At 47.8% G+C, this 22213-nt stretch overlaps 1 protein-coding gene across 1 annotated transcript in view; it reads right to left on the bottom strand.

The window, feature by feature from the left end:
- Positions 1-1444: 1444 nt before the first annotated feature.
- Positions 1445-22213, bottom strand: part of RFWD3 (ring finger and WD repeat domain 3) — a 243098-nt gene continuing 222329 nt past the window's right edge. The window contains exon 13 of the mRNA XM_078671496.1: positions 1445-3441. Within this exon, the coding sequence (XP_078527622.1) occupies positions 3298-3441 (144 nt within the window). The 3' untranslated portion in view covers positions 1445-3297. The remainder of the gene's footprint in view (positions 3442-22213) is intronic.

Below are 22213 nucleotides of genomic sequence, written 5' to 3'. Positions count from 1 at the left end.
CTCCCGCTGCCTGGTCACCTGCACTGTGTCCATGGATGGCAGGAACGGGTCAATGGAAGGCATGCTGAAGGGCGCCGACTGGTCCTCCAGGCCCTCCCGCCTTCAAGCTCAAGAAGCCCAGGCTAGGGGCCGCCGCCGTAGGAGGCCACTCTGGTCATTCGGGCGCACGTGCGGCCCCTGAGCAGAGCGACCTACACCGCCCTGGCTGCCGCGCCCCCGGCGCCGTGACCCCCACCGGCGGCTCCCAGGACCATGCCCATGCTGGAGCCCCCGAAGCCCAAGCCCCCTGCCCTGCCGCCTCCGCCGAACCCATAGGCTCCCCTGGACAAGCGCATGAGTCGGGCACTGCCGCCCGCTACCAAGGAGGGAGAGTCCGCAAGTAGAACCAAGGACGAAAAACACGGGGTAACATAGGGACTCTCGAGAAGGGCGAAGCTGGCATCCAAGGAAAGGAAACCACTGCCTAGTAACCGGTTAACGAGAGCAGCTCACGGGGCTCAGTGACAGGCCTTTCGGCAGCTCCTCCTCTCGTGCTGCAGGCTCCAGAACACACTCCCGTCAGTTTTGCAGCGCATGCCGCTCATACTTGAGACAGGAGCATTCCTCTTACCCGGAATATTAATGGCCCACCCAAGATCACCAACAAACGACCCCAAAACCACTCTGACCTGTGACCAAAGACCTCTGCAGCGACACGTGGTAAGTAAGATGGCGATACGGGAGGAGAAGCCTGGGAGAGACGGGGACGTAAAAAGCACATGACTTGCTCTGCTCTATCCGCACCCATTTACTGCACAAGTAATGAATTTAGACATAGGACAGAGGTACGTTATTAAAATATAAAACAGACAAAGGAAGAAAAGAAAGTATGTTACTTAAAACATTTTTAAAAAAGCACTCGCCACTTGACAGTCAAAGCCCCATCATTTTCGGACTGGGGGGCATGTTTTTTGTTGAGTGACTGAAGAAGTCATAGATAGAAAGGACAGCAAAAAACACGTCCCTCAATCCGAAACGGACGGGGCTTAGCTACCAAAAATGACGTCACAGAACCCTCTACTCCCATGGCTGGCCTCCTTTTAGGAAGCCAGCCAATGGAGAAGAGGGGCGGGTTCAAGCCCCGCACTAAGAGACATAAGATCTCGCCGGCGAGACTACGCAAGCGCAGCCTTCGCTAGGCCAAGACCTAAAAAGGAGCTTATATCTGTATGCTGGGAGGGCACTATATGGCTCTATTGAAATAGCGCTATTTCCAAAGCAGCAATGGAGCCAGCACCCCCTACTGCCACAGGACAAATTTCCATACCCCGCCTGGCACTGTAAAATATTTAAGAGGTGAGGAATCTGCAGGTAGAAGTATCCATCAGAACAAAGATTACTACATAAAGCTCATGATGAGCAGCATGAAAAAGTTAGCAAGCAGAACCCCAAGAAAAGACCAAAATAAAGTTCAAATGATCCTTTCTTTATTCATTGCATCACAGAGGATACACAAATATACAACATATAAATAACGAACATTAGAAAAACAGCTGTTGGTGACCCACGGATTGATTTTGCTTTGGGCTGCCAAGCACATGTTTTAAAACCAAAAGGAGGACGAGGTTTGGTTTGGTGCCCGGTCTGAATAAGTCAGAAGGCATCTTGATGCGTCTGTTGAAGGTTGGGATACATTCTCTCTAGCAGTGTAAAGGGCATCTTTATTCCATAACCTGTTTGAAATTGTTCAAACTTTGGGTCATACTAACAAAGGCATTCCTGAACCGTAGGAACTTAATTCCATACCATTGGCATTTACAGCTGCTCTGTGGCAACAGAAGCCGAAAGAACATACAGAGGAAGCTAACTTTTAAGACATATTACAATACAATTTAGCTCTTTGATTGAGCACAAGTACAAGATTAAAAAGCTGATAACCCAGAAGGAAAAAGGCGTGCTGACCATAAAGATGTTTCTTATTAAGTAATATCAAAGCTCTGCTGAAAAAACTTCACAATGGTCGGGTGTTCGCATGAGTTTAACACTCGCATAGGCTTCGAAATATAGGTTTCAATGATTACAGAGCAGAAACAATGGCTCAGTAGAGGTTACAAATAACATTTTCTAACTTCATTTACAGCGGATAAGTGGCCTCATGCATGCTGTGTGCGACTCCTTCAAGTCCTCGCTTTTTAGGCAAACACATTGGAAGCTAGGATAACAGAGACAGTATTGCTGTTAGAGGAGAAACTATAAATCCTGGAATACAGCATAATGGTTTTTTTTTAAAAAAAGGACCAGATGAAGGGGGCACATGAAATGGGGACACATGACGACCTGATGGTCATGCTACTGCAACCTACACGATTGAGTATACAATTCTGTCAAGTTGCTATACCCTCTGGAATAAATTTGCATTTTATGAAGTCAACAGCTTGAGAGATTAAAATATCTCATCACAGGCCTAATGCGGGAGCCATTGGCCTAGTGGAGATTTAAATATGCGAGGAGGAATAGGATTGTGGGCTAACCACAACACATGTATGTGAATAAACATGTAGGTTACGCAAAAAGAAAAAGACTAAATGTACCACTTGCTCTGTATGTGCAAATGTTATACTGTACTAGGCAGCTAAATCCAGTGTTAGGATTGGGGGCAGTAAGCACAATTTCCCTCAAAGAGACCAAATTAACCAGTTCTGAATAAAATGCTCAAATTGAGCTTGTTCTGCATCAAGTTAGCAAAACCACACTACGGCACGTTCTTTTTCTGGCAGCCAGTAACAGAATACATTGCGAGACAACATCGAAAAACTCTACAACAATATTGTAGAACATTTTAGAGCAAAGGAGGAAAGATGACCCACCAATTTTTCAGCGGGTAACATGGAGATCAGCATCTATCTGCATTTGCAGATTTCAAGATTCTGAGAGTTGTTTTCACTTCTTGTGAGATCTTACTTCATCATAGCAGGGGAGACCGCATTCACTCTGTCTGGTCAGGGTCCAGAAGACAGTTTCTTCTTGTGGGACTGAGTGGAAGGACCATGATTCTGAGATGCAGGTATTAGCACTGCTTGCAAACGTGGTGAAGAAATTAAATTGCAGCACATCCCAGGCACCCCTCATTCAACTGCTTCCAGATACATTTTCGACAAAAATGTAAACTTACGAATTGAAGATCCAGCCCACTTTAGTCACACTGGACAAGTTGCTGGCACCAGTTTTCTTTTAGTTTTTTTTAAAAACAGTCTGTGTTAAAGAGTATTTACAAAATTATCAGAAAATCAGTCTGGGATGCATCTCCTGCATCTTGCCTCACTCCCATTTGTATACCTTCACCATCTTCTCAGTCAATGTGGCAAGCATGCTGGTCTGGTTCACTTCGAATGGACATATGTCCAGGACTGGCAGGTCTGTTTGCAGCTTCTGGACCAGAGAACCACTCCCAGCGTTCCAAAGCTAAGGAAGGCATACAAGAGCACAGATCACTACTCAATCCATTCACTAAACATTACCTTCTGTGTGTAAAACAAATTTCTATACCAAGCTGCCCATCTCCCCATCTTAATATGGATATGTGCCATTCTTCAACACTTGTTACTTATGGTCTATATGTGGAAACTGTCTATTCTGTAAAGCTCTCAATCATCGCAGTTGCCTGGCACTTACCTTCTTCAGTACTTCTGAGCCTTATAATAAATATGCACGCTCTGCAAAACATCTCATCAAGTATTCGCTGTTGGTAAGTACAATCTGATTTCCTGTTGCAAGTAAACATTTGTGTCAATCATGTGTTTGTCTGATAGACAGACCCTTCATAACATATTTGCCATATTTATAAATCACACGAAAACCCAGCAGTCAACTTGTCATTGTTCAAGGGTAAGGAATGTTTATGTTACCAAACACAATGGTACTGATTTTATCGACCCTTGAAGGATAAAAGGCTGAGTGGGACTAGTGAGATTCCAACCTGTGACATGGGGTCAAAAACCGATGCATGCAGTAGACGCAATAGTCCACTAAGTCACCGGACCCTCATAATACTTACCGGTTACAAAGCCCCTGTTTGGACCTACCCTTAGAATGTGTTATGAAATCTGTTTGTGAATGTATGTCATCGATTGTTGCAAACCTTCCAATTTACTATGAGGGGGTAACTTGGGGAGGTAGGTAGATCACATGTGAAGCTAAAACAACAACATTTGCAAAACCCCTGTTAGAGGTAACATTTGTTTTTATTTCACAACATGAATATTACAACTTCACTTGCATAGACTAAAGCAGTACTCTTCACTCAGATAACTGAGGAATTTGCAAAGTTGTAGACACATCAACCCGATTGTTTATTATTGGCTGTCATTCCCACTAATATACGTGATTACTACGATTCGAACACCACTTGAAATTGGAAGCAATTTTTTTGTTTTGCGAGTTGGTTTATTTTCTACAAACACTGCATTTGATTTATTGATTGTAGAGTGGCTGCTGACCTCTTACCCTTAAGATAGGTATCAGTAGATCGCCAAGACCTTTCCGAAATGTAATAATGTGTAATAACCAATAAAATAGCATTGCAACAGCATCCTAAAATGTAGCTCAATCTGTGGTGACGATATAGTGTTCCCATCTACCTTCAAGATCTACAATTCTTTTGTAATATTGCATTTAATGTGCAAAATCATAGGTTGAACTTTTCTTGTAATACACACCTCCACTGTTCAAAAGCATGGCAATAAAAATCAATCTAGTAAAGTGTCCAACTCCCTTGGGGCCAATGGAATTATGCCTTGATAGAGGACTAAATTATGCTGCAATGATGACTAAATTATGTAGCCAGAAGCAGCAAGTTGCGAAGCATTGACGCAGTACATTTTGTGGAGAATGATATCGTTATTTTGATATTCACACCTGGAAACAGCAATCAACATCTATAAGGAGACTAGTTTAATTTGTAAATCGTCTACCTCTGTGCAGCACCATCTTGTGTAGTTTTTTTTTTAACCAATTTATTGGAAATTTTGCAGCAAGACAGCATCACACAGTGCAAGAAATGGTTGATTAGCATACATGGCATTACAGCAAGCCCAAACATTAGTAAAATGTAACATTTCTCTGCATTTACGTTCAAGCATCTAGGACAGAAACAAGTCTAATAAATTGGCATCTCCTGGTGAGCGCACCACGTGACCCGTGCACACCAGCTCCTGACAGTCAGTGGCTTCTGTTTCCATGCACAGGCCACATCCAGGTTGGGAACCAAGCAAGCCATCCCCAGGAAAAAAAGTTAAACTCTACGACCCCTCACCTCCTCCATCAACCCAAGTAACACAGTACTAGGTGCTAAATGCAGGGAGCAGTCTATGACAGCGGAAAGTATTTGACCCACCTCCTCACTAAAGTGCCTCCGCACCGGACATTCCCAGGCTAAATGGTAAAAATCCTGCACTATAAGCGCGCAGCGTGCGCATGCCGCTTGCGCATCGTGGAGCAACTGTTGTAAGCGCCTTGGAGTGAGGTGTCGCATGCAAGTAGTTGAAGTTTATCATACACAGCCGCGCCAAGTTCTCTAGGTGCCATGCAAGCCACCGTCCAATAGTCCTCATCCCAGTCCCCCACCCAGGACGCCCGCCTCTGCCAGAGCTTCTCAAGGTCGCTGAAGTTACGCCTTTACCTAGCTTCCCTTGGAAAATCTTTGCCTTCAACGGACTGCATTAAGTCAAAGTATCTTCCGGGTAGTCATGCGCTAATAAGGCATGGCGCAATTTGAGGTACCGGAGAAACCGCAAGTTAAACAGAGTACTTGACTATTGAAATTACAGAATGCATATCCCCTTATAAACACCTCCAAGGTACGAGATCCCAGTGCTCCCAAGCCTTGAAACCTTCCAGGGTCAATAGTTGACCCCACCAGAGGGGTCCTCCCGGTTAGGCGGCGGTTCCAACCAGTGAGTCGAAGGGCTGTCCTCCAACAGATGAGGGAAACTCGCGTACAGGAAGGCAAAGTACTCTGTAGACGTGCTCCATATGGGACATCAAGAAGGCCATCTATGACCAGCAAATGAATTTCCAATCGATATGCCAGATCAAACGTCTGTCAACTCTTTGTGCTGGTCTTATTTCTTGAAATTCTTCTTTGAAGTTTATATTTGCTTCTTAAGGTGCATGAAATCGTGTGGTTTTGCCATGTCAACGGGGCACAGTCTAGCAGGATAATGGCTTCATGGCAGTATTGTTTTCCAGAGTTCCCTTATCACACTATTCTAATGTGTCTAGCCCCTGGTGCTAGCAGCGTTGTCCTGTGATATTTCAGGTCTTGTACACCGAACAAAACATCCCAATTGATGAACAGGGGTATATGTAATACAGGGTTACTCACATAACATGCAGATATATATGCAATGGGAGATTAAAAGAGATTGGAAAGGAGAAAAAGCAGAAGAAAGAAGCGCAGGGTCAAGAGGAAAGAAAAAAACATTGGAGAAAGGAGCAGGAGAAAATAGACGAGATGGTATTTTGCTAGGTCCAATCAGATGTCAGATTGGAGGGTCAATTGAGGATTACTTCTACCTGATAATACTGGTAGGACCCAAACACACTAGCAGAGACTTATTTCTAGCACTTGTAGGGTGAACCATATCAATGGTCGCCTTGATCCATCCCGGTGCCCAAAAATATGGATTCGCACAGGGAGCACTTCACTACAGCTGCTGCTACTAATCAACTGTCATCTAGTTAAATGCATATCAGAGACCCCTGTTGCAGATTGCGGACGGTACTGTGGAAACCCTTTATATAGGATGGTATTGTGCAGCACAGGTTTGCCATGCATTACTGAAGATGCAACAGTGCAGCACCTCCCTCTGTAGCGAGCTTAGTACAGCAGTATGTGGCCCATCTTATAAACCACCGCTCAAAGCAATTATCAATGGAAGTGCGTTCACCCGGTTCAGTTAATATAAAATGTTATTTCTTCCCGAACATAATACACTTTTTTACTTCATTATTTTGTTTGAGCAATTCTATGATTAGAGGAGCTTGTGAGAGATAATCCAAGATGAAGGCTGTCACATTCTCTTCAATATGGTAGAGCCAGAAAGAAACCAAAAGTCCCCAAGAATCTCTGAAAAACATAGGGTTACATAATATTTCCCTCTATTTTTATGGAAAGAATAATCTTGCAATATCTTTGGAATTATTTCCAGCATACAGAAAGCCGACCTGGAGTAATGGGCCACCAGTGGCCCTGCTTGATACTATCATCTAAATGCTTTTGAGCTAGACCAATTGTGTAAAATTGCCAGTCTATCCTTTGCTGTCTTTGTTGTGGGGACTGGGAGGCAAGGATCACAACCACCAGCCTCCTTTGAGGCTCGCTGCCGCCAACACAATCGCCTTGCGCCCGGAGCTGCTATAAAATCACTTGGGGGCTCACGCAGCGCGGAGCGCGTGAGGGTGTGCCCAGGACAAGGGCGGGCCCGTCAGCGGCCAGGTCTCTTGGCTCTTTTTACAGGATAAAACACACAAGATGATGGACGGAATGTTGCACAATGGCAAAACATTCACCCCCAGTCACAGATCTGGGTTTAATCCATCGTTATTTTGCTCACCAAGACACCCCAGTTCAGACATGGCCATATGCAAATCAGTCCTGACCCTGTGCCTCATGAGAACAGTCCAGACCGAACTGCCAAGCCATGTCATCCCTGGACTGTAATTCAAGCATCCTAGGACCGGTTTCTGGCTATCAGCCTCCAGCCAGGATAGCTGCACTCCAGTGGCATAGTGAGCAAGGGACCCACGTCTGGGCATACCCCTCCCACATAGGGTGAACAGCAAAACACACAAGATGATGGACGGAATGTTTTCACAATGGCAAAACATTCACCCCTAGTCACAGATCTGGGTTTAATCCATCATTATTTTGCTCACCACGCCACCCCAGTTTAGACATGGCTATTGACATTGTTCTGCATTCTGTCCATCAACTGTTGTTTTTGCACTTGTGACCCCGAGTGGGACGGGTATGCTCAGACGAGAGTCCCGTGCTCTCCATGCCACTGGAATCAAGCTATTCTGGCTTGCCGGGAAAGAATTGAGCAGGCACATTGTTTTAGGGAAAGAGCAATGGCACTGGGGATCTGGTCAGCAGGAACCCAATTGCCTCAGTCAAATACCAGGCAAAAAGTGGGGGTGACCATGTCAAAAAGGGGCACTTTCCTACAGAAGGCCTTTGGTTTCCGTTTAAATAACATATCATCTAGCACTCTGGTTAGGAGTGTGAAAGAAAAATCTCCAATCACCTGGGGCATGCGTATGGCATATGCAATTTGCTGTGTGCTGCTGGGCTGAGAAGGGCTTCTCAGAGGCATCCTAGCAGAGTCTTGTTAAAAGTAAGCAGGGTCTTTCCAGTCAAAGACATAGGTTGCAAAAGTTCTGCCAGAAGGTTAGATTTGCCTCCTCAGAAGTGCATGGTCAGTCCTAGAGCTTATACAGCTAATGTGCCACAGGGAGGGCCAAAGGAATAATACTGACTGCTTCTGGTGAGTTATCTAGAGCACTTGGATTTTCGAATTCAAGATAAACATTAAAGTAATAAGTGTCAGGGCTTCCCAAAGAGTCTCGTCACTTGCCTGTACACTTCATGCTGGGTGGCCTTTGCCTTCAGGTATACGTTTCTCCTGGAGCTTCCTCTGATGGTCTGCGGACACATTTTAGGGGATTGGAGTAGCTTCCTTTTCCCAGGAGAGTTGTGTGGGGGTTCGTGAACTTCTCATTGGGTTAATGTCAGGGACAACGGTATAGCTCACAGAGTGTGGATAGACCGTTATGGCCATTTATGCATGATCACTGCGGCTTGCTTTTGCTTAACTTCTGCCACCATAGATCTTGCTGCAAGCCCTTGGAGGGAGTCAAGCAGATGATCGGACTCTACCTCCAGTCTGAGGTGCCAGCCGTAATCCCGCCACCCTTTGAAGTCTCTGCAGCCATTTTTGTTCACTCAAGGGTATAAATAGCCTGGTTACCGAAGCTCCGATGCTTCACATCATGGAAACCAGACTAGACGCATCGCATCCGGCTCGCTCCTGATCTGGACACTATCAACGTCAAGTACCATTTGCTTTTCTAGCATGAGCGGCTTGTTTCTTTTGGCCTACTGCCACCGCGCATCTTGGGGGGAGATTTTTACATAATTACCGGGTTGGCTGGTAGCCATCTCTCTGCCTAACAAACATTATAATGGTCTAAAAGAAACCCTGTGAAAGGAGCCAACTCGGGATAGCTACGCTCATTATTGTGTATTTCATTGGTACCTTTAATTTAGAAAGAATTTACTAATTGTACAGTTTTATGCGTATTGTGTGTTAAGGAAACCCTTATTTTTATTAGTGTGCAAATTGTTTATTGGTATGAATTGCCTCAAGGTGGACTAGTAGAGATTACTTATCTACTAAGTACGCTTCATGTACCAGACGAGTGCCAGGTTAAATGTATGACATATGCTTAGTCTGTGTTATCATGTTATGTCTTGTTCAACAGAATGGCCCATATTGGGTTTCTTTAACACAGAAAGTCGTCAGTATTCCAGGTGCTGTAACCTGGCCCTATTTAGCGAGCAGTTGCCAAGCACCGTGTTAGACCTGGCATCATTGGCATGAGTCTCTCCTCCATTTTTTTTTCTGTTTGCCTCCTCTGTTTACGATGTTTTTGCTGGTATATGCTTTGGGCACTGTGCCACTGCTGATCAGTGCCACAGTGCAAGTGCTCCCTATGTGAAATTGCTGTATTGATTGACTTCCATGTTTGGCTTATTTGGTTTACTATCAGTCCCTAGTAGAGTGCACCAGGAGTGCCAGGGCTTGTAAATACAAATGCTGCTAGTGGGCTTGCAGCACATGTTGTGCCACCCACAAGAGCGGCCTAGTAAAAGTATGTCTGAAGGTCTACCATTGCTAGACCACGTGCAGTCTGACTGTCACGAGGACTGCGCAAGTACACCTACTTGCCAGTCCCTAAACCTTCCCTTAACTTCATGTTAGTCACCCCTATGGTAGGCCCACGGGCAGGGTGCATTGTAAGCATAAGGTAGGACAAGCCTGACAAGGTTGGCATGTCCTAATAGTGAATTACAGCATAGTCGTTTTTCACTATTGTAAGGTAACCTGCTCTCCATCAGTTAGAATAGGCTGCCAGGATTATTAATGCTATAATCCTAGCGGGCTCGGGGAGCATGGTGCAATGTCGAGTTTGGTATCCCTGAACTCAGGGTTTAATAACGCATCCGTTTGTGTGGATGGTTTTTGGACTGTGTTTGAAAATAGCACTTTTAGAAAGTAGCTATTTTCTTGTCTAACTGTCTACTGGTCTCTGCTGGTTCTGGTGTGCGTGTGACAGGAGCTGGGTGGCTCCCGAGAGTCTGAATGAGTCAGTGTGGGATGAGTGGAGCATTTGCATTGAGAGTAGGGGAAGAGTAGCTCCTGATAGCCTGCCCTGCCTGTTACAATGTTGGCTCCGCCCCCCTGCCAGGCGACTGATGACTCTGTGCTTGCCTGGGACTTTCCTGGCCCACCTCCTGCCGGGCAGCTGATGGCCCTGCCCCTGCCAGTGACAATGCTGGCTCCGCTCCTGCTGAGCGGCTGAGGACTCTGCCCTGCCCAGTGAATAGGCCAGGTGCTTCGGCCTGGCAACACCCACAACAAACCCGAGATGGGGGGAAATTCCCCTGCATGGACAAAGGGATCAAAGCCAAAAAGGGGTATAAGAGAAGGACCCTTGAACCAAGAATTTAGATCACTTCTGACAAGGAAACCTGAACCAAGGACAAGAAGCCTGCTGATCTAAGGACTGCCTACCCCTTCTGCCAGAGTGCTGTTTGTTGGGGGAATCCTGCATTGCTTCTTTATTTTTGCCAAGGAACCAGGAGAGAGGAACTGTGTGTGTACTCTCAATCTTTGCTAAGAAAATCTCCAAGGGCTGGAAGAGTGCCAGTCTCCTGTTGAAGTCACAGGGCTAAAGGACTTCATCTGCTTAAAGTGCTGTTTGCTGGAACTTGTGAATCCAGCACCTCTGAAAGAATCCAGCAATCTCGACGCCGACGGACGCCGCCGAATCCAGCTCGACATCGTGAGTAACGGCTCCAGTGTCCCGCTTCCTCGACGCCGGCCCCGATCGACGCCAGCAACAACGCCAGTGAGTAGTGAGTTCGGCTCCAGCTCCAAGTGACCTCGTGTCTGCACCGCTGCTGATCGCATCGACTTCGAGCCCCCTCGACGCCGTGAGCGCTGCTCACTCTTGCAACATCGACATCGACGACGACGCCGTATCCTGCTTCATCTCGTGAGCGCTGCTCCTGCCTGACTTCGGTCGACGCCGCTGCAGATCGCCCCGACTCCGAGGCCCGATCGACGCCGAAGACGCGACGCCGGACATCTCGACGCCGCTGATCATCGAGTGCTTCACTTTTCCAAGGTACTGTGTTGTGGGGGTCTGTGCGACTCTGGGCTCGACGTAGCGCTCCTCGCGGTCGACGCCGAACCTTTGGATTAACTTTGCCTCGACGTCGTGTGACTCCCGTGTGGGTTACATTGTTGCCAAGAACTGTGTTTTAAAGAAGAAGAGTTGCTTTTGATACTAAAGACTGTGTGCTAAGAAGAAACTACGCTTGAACTATTATTTTTCCTTCCAAGAGTATTTATTAAGATTGTGGTATATTTTTGTCGTTATTTGGTCTTGTGCTAAGCCTTATATAAAAATCCTTATTTTTATAATACTACTGTGTCGTTTCCATTTGTAGTGTATTCACTTTATTACTGTATGTGGTCATAAATGCTTAACGCACTGCCTCTGAGATAAGCCTGTCTGCTTTGCCAAGCTACCAAGGGGGTGAGCAGGGGTTATCTAAGTGTGTGATCCCCTTGCCCTGACTGGAAAAGGTGTGTCCCTATTTGTCAGAAGTGTATACCTCTGCCAACTAGAGACAGCCGCTTCTAACACACCCCAATAAGGTAGCAAGTATAATTTTCCATTTTAGGTGATGAACTGCCCTGTTGTCTGTGCTAATGTCTCAAGTTCAGTGCACTTCTTTTAGGTCCAAGGGAATCTAAAGCGGGCTACTGCTCAGCACATTTGTTATTTTCGTCTTTTGCTTCGGACATTTAATTTAGTTGGTTGTTTCAGTTTATAGTTTGTTCCCAAACCCCTTTCCCTTATGCTTATTCCAACGCCATAGTGTTTCCTGGCATCCAGTGGTGACGGAGTTGCTGCAGGGGAGAGACAGTGCATGCTGCCCATGTAAGCAGTTAGTTCCTGGACTTTGTGGATGGTGGCCTAAACTGGAAAGCGCTCTGACAAGAAGCAGGAAGAAGACTGACAGCCTCTAAATCATCATCTATACCTGTGGTTCTTAACTTTTTGACTTCTGTGGAAGGTTGGAGTTCTTCTAAATTCAAGTAAGGCCACTCATGATCTACACTGTATTCTGTTTGATGCACTTGCACTGCTCTCACAAATCAACCTGTGGATACTAAATTAATTTTTTTATCCTCCAACTTAAAATTCCCTCACATTTACAGAATGTTTCATGATGTTCAAGTGTGCATTCTCATTGTTTATGTATGTACACTTTATTAAGTAGGCTACACAGGTCCACAGGCTAAGAAACACTGATCTATACAATACGGTCAAAACATGCATCAGGGATGTTATGGTTTCAGAATCAGATCAGAACTCCTTTATTTTGGCAGATCTCTGGGTCCTTGGAAGACGTTACACATTAATGAACAAGTTACTTACCTTCGGTAACTATATATCTGTAAGAAACATAGGTTATTTATAGATTCCTTACCTTAGAATTACCCCCAGGCGATAGACTGGATCCGGAAAGTTTTTCGTCAGCAGTAGCCCTGCGTGCTGGAAGGTGGCGTCTGTCAGCTCCCCGGTCATCTTTGGCATGACGTTGCGGCAGCTACATAGATACCGCGCTGACGTCAGTTCAATCAATCAATCAGGGAATTGTAAGCGTGTACTCACCCGTGAGGGTCTCAAGGCACGAGGGTTGGTTTGGGGGGTATGCTGCTCCATTCAGCTGAAGAGCCAGGTCTTGAGGGTCTTCCTGAAGGTGTTCAGGGAGGCGGCCTGTCTTATTTCTGCCGGTAGCTCGTTCCAAGTCTTGGCTGCGATGTGGGAGAACGATCTTCCGCCTGCTCTGGCTCTGTGGATGCGCGGGGTTTCTGCCAGTGCGAGGTTGGATGATCGCAGGTTTCTTTTGGGTACGTGGAAGTTTATTCTGTGGTTGAGGTATTTGGGTCTGTTGTGCAGGCATTTGTAGGCGTGAGTGAGGATTATGAAGGTGACTCGCTTTTCCATGGGGAGCCAGTGGAGTCGCCGCAGGTGTTGGGCTGATGTGTGCGTGCCGGGGTATGCCGGAGGATGAGTCTGGCCGCGGTGTTCTGTATTGTTTGTAGTTTGCGGAGTAGGGATTTGTTGATGCCGGCATAGAGTGCATTGCCATAGTCGAGTCTGCTGGTGAGGAGTGTGTTGGTGACTGTCTTTCTGGGGGGGGGGTACATTTGAAGGTCTTTCGAAGGATGCGAGGGTGAGGGCGTTGACTTTGCGGTTCACAGTGAGTGAAGAATAGAGTACGATGCAGAGGTTCTTGGTGTGGTCTGAGGGGATAGTTGGGATTCCGAGGGCGGTGGGCCACCAGGTGTTGTCCCATGCTGAAAAGGTGGTTCCTAGGACAAGGACTTCTGTCTTCCCGGCATGGAGTTTTAGGCAGCTGTTGGTCATCCAGACTGACACTTCTTGCATTTCTCTCTGGAAGTTGAGTTTTGCGGTGGTGGGGTCTTTGGTGAGGGAGAGGATGAGTTGGGTGTATTCGGCGTAGGATACGATTTTGAGGGCGTGTTGTCAGACGATGTCTGCGAGGGGGGCCATGTAGATGTTGAAGAGGGTCGGGCTCAGAGATGACCCTGGGGGACTCCGCAGGTGATGTTCGTGGGGGAGGAGAGGAAGGGCGGTAGTCTGATCCTTTGGCTTCTTCCGGTGAGGAACGAGCAGATCCAGTCTAGGGCAGTTCCTTGTATGCTGGCGTCGTGTAGTCTGGTGATTAGTGAGAGACGGTGTCGAAGGCTGCAGACAGGTCGAGGTGAATGAGGGCTGCGGACTGGTCCAGGAGGATGTGGATGACGTCTGTGCTGGCGAGTAGGGCAGTCTCGGTGTTGTGGTTGGCTCGGAAACGGGATTGAGACGGGTTGAGGATGGCGTGCTCTTAGATGAATCGTGTCAGCTCCCTGTTGACTGTTTTCTCTGCCACTTTGGCTGCGAAGGGAAGAAGTGAGATGGCCTGGTAGCTTTTGAGGTCGTGGGGTCAGCCGTAGGCTTCTTGAGCTGGGGCCTGACTTTGGCGCACTTCCAGTCGTCTGGGAAGGTGTCTGTTTTGAAGGTGGTGTTGATGGTGTGTTGCAGTTGGGTCGCGAGGGTGTTGGTGGCTCTGTGATAGATGTGCAGGGGGCAGGGGTCGGTGGGAGCCCCTGAGTGGATGCCTTTCATGGCTGCGGCGGTGTCCATAGTCGTGATTGGTGTCCAGTTGGAGATGGTGGGCTGGCTGGTGTCTTGGGAAGTGCGGGGACTGGTTGAGGTGTCTTGTGGGTGGTCGGTGAAGTTGTCGTAGAGTGTTCTGATCTTGAGGTGGAATTAGGTCCGAGCTTGTCGCAGAGGTCTTGGGACGGGGTGATTTCTGTGGCTTCGCTGAGTGGGTTGGTGAATTCATGGTCGACGTTGAAGAGTTCCTTGGAGTTTCCACGCCAGAAGCGCAGAGCCATGCAAGACACTAACCACAGGTGCACAAAACTAGGGCCCTGAAAGGAAGTCCTTAACCCTAGAAGTCAGTTCGCTGAACGGGAGGATGGGTGGGGAGGTAAGGAATCTATAATGAACCTATGTTTCTTATATATCGTTATATATCGTTACCGAAGATAAGTAACTTGTACATCTGAAAGAAACAGTTATAGATTCCTTACCTTAGAATAGATAGCTCAGAAATACCAACCCCGGAGGTGGGTCTCCAACCCAAGTTCACACCAGAAAGTCCTGGAGAACAGAACAGCCAAAGAAGCGGTCTCCCCGAACTTGGCAGTCTAGGCAGTAGTGTTTGGTGAACGTGTGCTGCGATGCCCATGTAGCTGGCTGACAGATGTCAGTTAGGGGGACTCCTTGTCCCAAAGCAGTCGTAGCTGCGTCGCCCTAGTGGAATGGGCGTGCAGTCCTACTGAAGGCTCCTTCTATGCCAAAGAGTATCAGTCTTTAATGCACAGAACGACCCACCTGGAGATGGTTCATTTGTGCACGGCCCGACCTTTCTTAGCGTCCACGTAACCAACAAAGAGCTGGTCATCCACCCAGAATTGTTTGGTGTGATCCAAGTAGAAGGAAAGCGCAAGTTTTGGATCCAGACGGTGGAGCCTTTCTTCCTCTTTTGAAGATGCGGAGGCGGAAAGAAGGTGGGCAAAGTGTTGGTTTAGCCAATGTGGAAAGAAGTAACCACCTTGGGAAGAAAGGAATATCTAGTTCTCTGATCGACCTTGTCCGGATGGACAGCCAGAAAGGGAGGCTTGGAAGAAAGAGCTTGCAGCTCACTCACCCTGCGTGCAGAGGTGATGGCCACCAGAAAAGCCGTTTTAAAAGTGGGAAGTCTGAGAGGACAGTTATGTATCGGCTCAAAGGGAGCGCAAATGAGGTAGGTAAGAACCAAGTTCAAGTCCCACTGCGGCATTACGAAGGGAACAGGAGGAAAAACATGAGTAATGCCCTTAAGGAAACTATTTACAACAGGAGACTTGAAAAGAGAAGGCTGAAATGGCCGAGATGTAGCCCATTAGAGTGCCCAGAGCAGAGCCCTGCTGGGCCAAAGAAAGGAGAAACAAGATAACCTCAGAAAGGGGGGCGGAAAGGGGATCCACAGCCTTTGCTGTGCACCATACCACAAATTTGTTCCATCTGCAGGAGTATACAGTGGAGGGACGCCTGGCTGCCAAGATAACATCGCAGACTTCCGGAGGCAGGTCAAATGACATCAACTGCCGCCGCTCAATCGCCACACTAGGAGGTGGAGGCTAGACAGGTTCGGGTGGAGCACTGTCCCTGCTGCAGCGACAGAAGATCCTCCTGAAGAGGCAATTTGCTCGGAGGATCGATGGCCATGTTGAGCAGCTCGGGATACCAGACTCTTCGCGCCCAATCCGGCGCCACAAGAATAACTTGGGCCTGATCGCGTTTGATCTTCTTCAGCACTCTGGACAGAAGTGGTATAGGCGGAAGTGCAAAGACTTTGAAGAAGACTGGTGGTAGTGGCTCCATGACTGGTCCCACTACCTTCCACGCAACCAGGACCTCGAACAGCACGGAGCCGACTGACGGGCCTCGAGAAGCTTTTGGGACCGCTCCCGCAAAGACTTCGGATTCATGGTCCGGCAGTCCGAGCACGACTTGGGATCGTGGTCGCGCTACAGGCAAAACATGATCACGTGGTGTCCATCCATCATCGACATCAGCCGGCTGCAGGAGCCGCAAGTCTTGAAACCGGACATCCCTGACGTGCACCAGGAGTCGAAGACTCAAAAACGGTGTCGACAAAAGTCGCCAAAAAGTCAGTCAAAAAGTGACTGGAGGTACCGCTCTCTCCGGATCTGCGCTGGCTGGCGCGGAAAAAGAAAGAACTGACGTCAGCGCGCAAGGGTGGTGTCTAAGTAGCTACCGCGACGTCATCCCGGCGACCACGACGACAACGACGAACGCGGAGCCGACTGACGCCACCTTTCAAAGCGCAGTGGTACTGCTGACAAAAAACGATCTGGGTCCACTCTGACGCCTGTGGGTAATTCTGAGGTAAGGAATCTATAACTGTCTCTTTCAGATTCATTCTTTTAAAGCTTTTCTCACATTCAAGTGACCATTGAAATTAAACATTCTTTTTCGTCAAGTTTCCCAACGGAGCACATACAGTGGTAAAGTCTTGTAGGTATCTGGAACAGTAAGTGGCCATGCTAAGAAATGAAAGCACCACAGAAAGATCTTGGGTGGGATCAGCATTTGTACTTTAGCAGGATCTGGTGTCATACCCCCATCAGAAAACATATGGCAGAGTAACTTTAGCTTTGTCTTGTGGAACTCACACTTGTCTGCATTCAAAGTCAATCCTGCTTCAGCAAGCAAAGGACATACTTGCGTGGGAGCTTTACCACGTTCTTTTTGTATACCTCTGAAAACCAATATGCCATTGTGGTAATTTAACACATTCATGACAGGCTGTATGATACATCAAATGACATCTTAAAACCGTTTGCAAGCGGATGACACACCAACACATAGGCTTTTGTATCAAAACAGACCAACATGTAGAGAAAGGTTGTAATATACCAATGTCAACACATGTGTACCGCTCCAGCAGTCCTTTTTCGGCACCCTCACTATGGAACAAACCCATGGCGTTGAACCAGTTAAACACTTAATAATGTCATGCATAAGTAACAATTAAAGTTATTTTTCAACAGCTTCTTGCAAACCAAAAACAATTCATCTAGGTCTCTGAGGAACAGGACGGACGTCCTCAATAATTTGCAACTTCAGTTGCGATTTCGTGGAGAGCATTCATGTTGTAATTCACTGGAATCGGTCTCATATCAGCTGCTGTGCTGAAACAGAGTAGATAGGCACTTAATGCGGGATGCTGAAACAGATGGATGGGTGCTTGCACCTTTGTTTTCTTGTGTTTCATTGTCGCTACAGATGAATCTTGACTTTTAAAGGGCGCAGCTGAAGCCCAGTGTAAACTTTGGTTTTCGGTGGCGTAAGTTGCGGCAACGGATATAGTTGATGGTATTTATCCTCTGGCATAATGTTTATTGATTGTAGGAAGCTGGCTCTCTATATGTACTATACCAAAATGAGGTATAGTGTGCACAGAGTCAAGTGAGTCACCAAAGGTATGGCAGAGGTTAAACTAGATAATACCTTACTCTCAATGTAGTGGCAGCTGGACTGAGCGTTAGGCTTATCAGATGGTATTGTTAAACATTTATTGTAGAAACACAGGCAAGAAATGATGTCAAACACTCAAAGACTGAATCCAGACCAATGTGTTGTAGAAATGAACAAGTTACTTACCTTCGGTAACGCTTTTTCTGGTAGATACTATATCTGCCTGTGGATTCCTCACCTTGTGAATATCCCCCTTGCGTCAGCAACGTTCGGAAATTTTCTTCGTAGTACGCCGACGTGGGCGACGTCACAGGAGCACGGCATCGCGCGCGACTCCGTCTGACGTCACCGACCCCATATCAGGCCCACGCCGGCGTGATGACGTCAGTTCCGCCCTTTTTTCCGTGCCTTCGAGGCACACGGATGGACCAACGATAGCAAATATGCAAATATACAATGTACACAGTACATATAGAACAAAATCAATACAATAGTATAAACCATATATACAGAAAGACCAGGTATAGCAGAGTGGACAACAGGGAGGCGGGTGGGTCAGTGAGGAATCCACAGGCAGATATAGTATCTACCAGAAAAAGCGTTACCGAAGGTAAGTAACTTGTTCTTCTGATAGATACATCTGCCGTGTGGATTCCTCACCTTGTGAATAGATTCCCACAGCAGTCCCCACTCCCGGAGGAGGGTGTCCACTCTGCTACACCAGGAAATCTTGGAGGACAGAGCGCGCGAAGTGGCCATCCCTCCTCACCTCGGTATCCAAGCAGTAATGCTTCGCGAAAGTGTGGAGGGAGGCCCAAGTCGCGGCCCTGCAAATATCCTCAACAGGTACACCCCTAGACAAAGCAGATGTTGCAGACTTTGCTCTAGTTGAATGAGCTCTAATACCCTCAGGAGGGTCCTTACCCGCAAGTGAGTAGCAGATTTTGATGCACAGGATTATCCACCTGGAAAGAGTGCGCTTGTGCACCGCTCTGCCCTTCTTGCAGCCAGCAAAGCCAACAAACAGCTGGTCGTCCATCCGGAAGTCCTTAGTCCTGTCCAGATAGAAAGACACCGCCCTCTTAGGGTCCAGGCGATGCAGTCTCTCTTCCTCCTTAGACGGGTGAGGGGGAGGAAAGAAGGTAGGAAGGGTAATGGACTGCCCAAGATGGAAAGGAGTCACCACCTTAGGCAGAAAAGCAGCCCTGGTCCTAAGAACCATCCTTTCAGCATGAATGGTCAGGAAAGGGGGTTTGGAACTTAGAGCTTGAAGCTCACTTACCCTCCTTGCCGAGGTGATTGCAACGAGGAAGATAGTTTTAAAAGAGAGAAGCCTCAATGGACACTTGTGCAAGGGTTCGAAGGGAGAACCCATTAAGAAGGTCAGCACAAGATTCAAATCCCAATGAGGAACAACAAAAGGAGTAGGAGGGAACATATTTATGAGACCCCTCAAGAATCTCAAAACCACCGGAGATTTAAAGAGAGATGGCTGATCCGGCAAACATAGAAACGCCGATAAGGCTGAAAGATACCCCTTGACCGTGGCCACAGCCAAACCTTGCTGCGCCAGATAAAGGGCAAATTGTAAAATATTAGACAAATGAGCCTTCAAAGGGTCAATATCTCTCTCCCTGCACCAAGAAACAAATGTTGACCACCTGTAGGAGTAAATGGACTTAGTGGTGTCACGCCTGGCAGAGAGAATGACATCCACTACCTCGTGAGGGAGAGAAAAAGAACTCAGGTTGCCCCGTTCAATCTCCAGGCATGAAGGTGTAATGTCTGGAGGTGGGGGTGTAAAACCTGCCCCTCCATCTGAGAGAGGAGGTCTGCCCTGTGAGGGAGACGGAGCGGCGGGTGAGAGGAGAGGTGGAGTAGGTCCGAATACCACACCCTTCTTGGCCAATCCGGAGCGACCAATATGACTTGGGCCCGGTCTTGACGAATCTTCCTCAGAACCCGAGGAATCAAAGGTATGGGAGGAAACGCGTAAAGGAGTTGATCTCCCCAACTCAACTGAAACGCGTCCCCCAATGCTCCTTGCATCGGATACTGGAGACTGCAGAATGAAAGGCAGTGCGCATTCTCGCGAGTGGCGAATAGATCCACCCGAGGAGTCCCCCACATCTGAAAGATGTCGTGAACAACCTCCGGGTGAAGCCTCCACTCGTGGTCGGCAGAGAACTGCCGACTGAGACTGTCTGCACGAACGTTCAGAACTCCGGCCAGATGATTTGCCACCAGACAAATCTGATGGTCCTGAACCCAGGACCAGAGACGCAGAGCCTCTCTGCAGAGACACTGCGACCCTACTCCTCCCTGCTTGTTGATGTACCACATCGCAGTCGTGTTGTCCGTCAGGACTTGAACCGAACGACCGCGAAGGGAAGGGAGGAAGGCCTTGAGCGCCAAACGTATCGCCCTCAATTCCAGAAGGTTGATGTGAAACAACCTTTCTTCCGGAGACCAAAGACCTTTGACCTCCAGGTCTCCCAGATGAGCACCCCACCCGAGAGTGGATGCATCCGTTATCACTGTGGCCACTGATGGAGGCAGTTGAAAAGGCTTTCCTTGCGACAGATTGCCTTCCACGCCCCACCAAGACAGATCCGCTGCAGCTTCTCTGGACATCTTCACTGACTCCCTGAGATCTCCGTTGTGCTGATACCACTGCCTGCGGAGGCACCACTGGAGTGCCCTCATGTGCCAGCGTGCATGACTGACCAACAGAATGCAAGAAGCCATCAGACCGAGCAGACGAAGGACCTTCAGGACCGGAACAACCGCTCCATTGTAGAATAAAGGAATCATCTCCTGAATGTCGTGAATCCTTTGAGGTGGAGGGAATGCACGACATACAGTAGTGTCCAGTACCGCACCTATGAACAGGTTGCGCTGGGAGGGCACCAGGTGAGATTTGGGTACGTTTATCGAAAAACCCAACCTGTGTAACAACTGAGTTGTCTCTTGCAGATGATGGAGCACCTTCTCCGGCGACTCTGCTTTGATCAGCCAGTCGTCTAGATAAGGGAATACAGGAATCCCTGACCTTCTGAGATGCGCAGCCACCACTGCCATCACCTTGGTGAAAACTCGAGGCGCAGTAGTAAGTCCAAAGGGAAGGACCGCAAACTGGTAGTGCTGCGATCCCACCGTAAAACGGAGATACTTCCTGTGCGACTTCAGGATTGGGATGTGAAAATACGCATCCTGCAAGTCGATCGACACCATCCAGTCTTCTTCCATCAGCGCCAGAAGAACCTGAGCAAGGGTGAGCATTTTGAACTTCTCCTGTTTGAGATAGAGGTTCAAAATCCTGAGATCCAGGATCGGCCGAAGCCTGCCATCCTTCTTGGGAATCAAGAAATACCGGGAGTAGCACCCTTGACCCCTCTCCTGCTCTGGAACCACCTCTATTGCACCCTTTCGAAATAGAGCCAGGACTTCCTCCTGCAGGAGAAGCAGGTGGTCCTCCGAACAATAACCTTGGCAAGGAGGGTAATTGGGAGGGAACTCCTGAAAAGGAAGTGCATACCCATTCTCTACGAGATTGAGAACCCAAAGATCTGATGTAACCGATTGCCAATCTCGTAGAAAATGAGTAAGCCGACCCCCTACTGGCCCTACATGATCCAGAATGGTGGATCTAGGGCTGCTTTGCTGATGCGGGCGGGGGTTGGGCATTATTGGAGGAAGTGGAGGAAGAGGAGACTTGACGTCCACAACCCTTCTGTCTACCTCTATAGGACTTATATAGAGGGTTCTGCTGCTGCTGCTGTTGCTGTTGCTGTTGGCCCTGCTTGAAGGGACGAAAAGAAGATCTACCGAATCCTCTGAATTTTCTAGTGGTAGACCCTCTCATCTGCAGACCCAAAGATCTTGCGGTGGCACGGCTGTCCTTAAACCTTTCCAAGGCTACATCAGCCTTCTTACCAAAAAGGCCAGTTCCTTCAAAAGGTAAGTCCAGCAATGTAGACTGCACATCCGCAGAGAAATCCGAGGACTTTAACCATGCGGCTCTCCTGGTCGCAATAGATGAACCCATAATTCTAGCAACAGAATCCACAGTGTCCATGCCGCTCTGAATGACCATGCGGGCAGCAGCCTGAGTGTCAGAGATCACTTCATTAAAGTTCTTCCTATCCTCCTCAGAAAGTTTTGATGACAATTGCTTCACTGAGTCCATTAGTGCATGCACATACCTACCTAAAAGGCAAGTAGCATTTGATGACTTAAGAGCCATGCTCCCAGA

Source organism: Lissotriton helveticus, chromosome 12 (assembly GCF_964261635.1).
Source record: "Lissotriton helveticus chromosome 12, aLisHel1.1, whole genome shotgun sequence".
NCBI lineage: Eukaryota > Metazoa > Chordata > Amphibia > Caudata > Salamandridae > Lissotriton > Lissotriton helveticus.
Note: the sequence above shows the minus strand (reverse complement) of the source record. Positions and strands in the feature narration are given on the sequence as shown.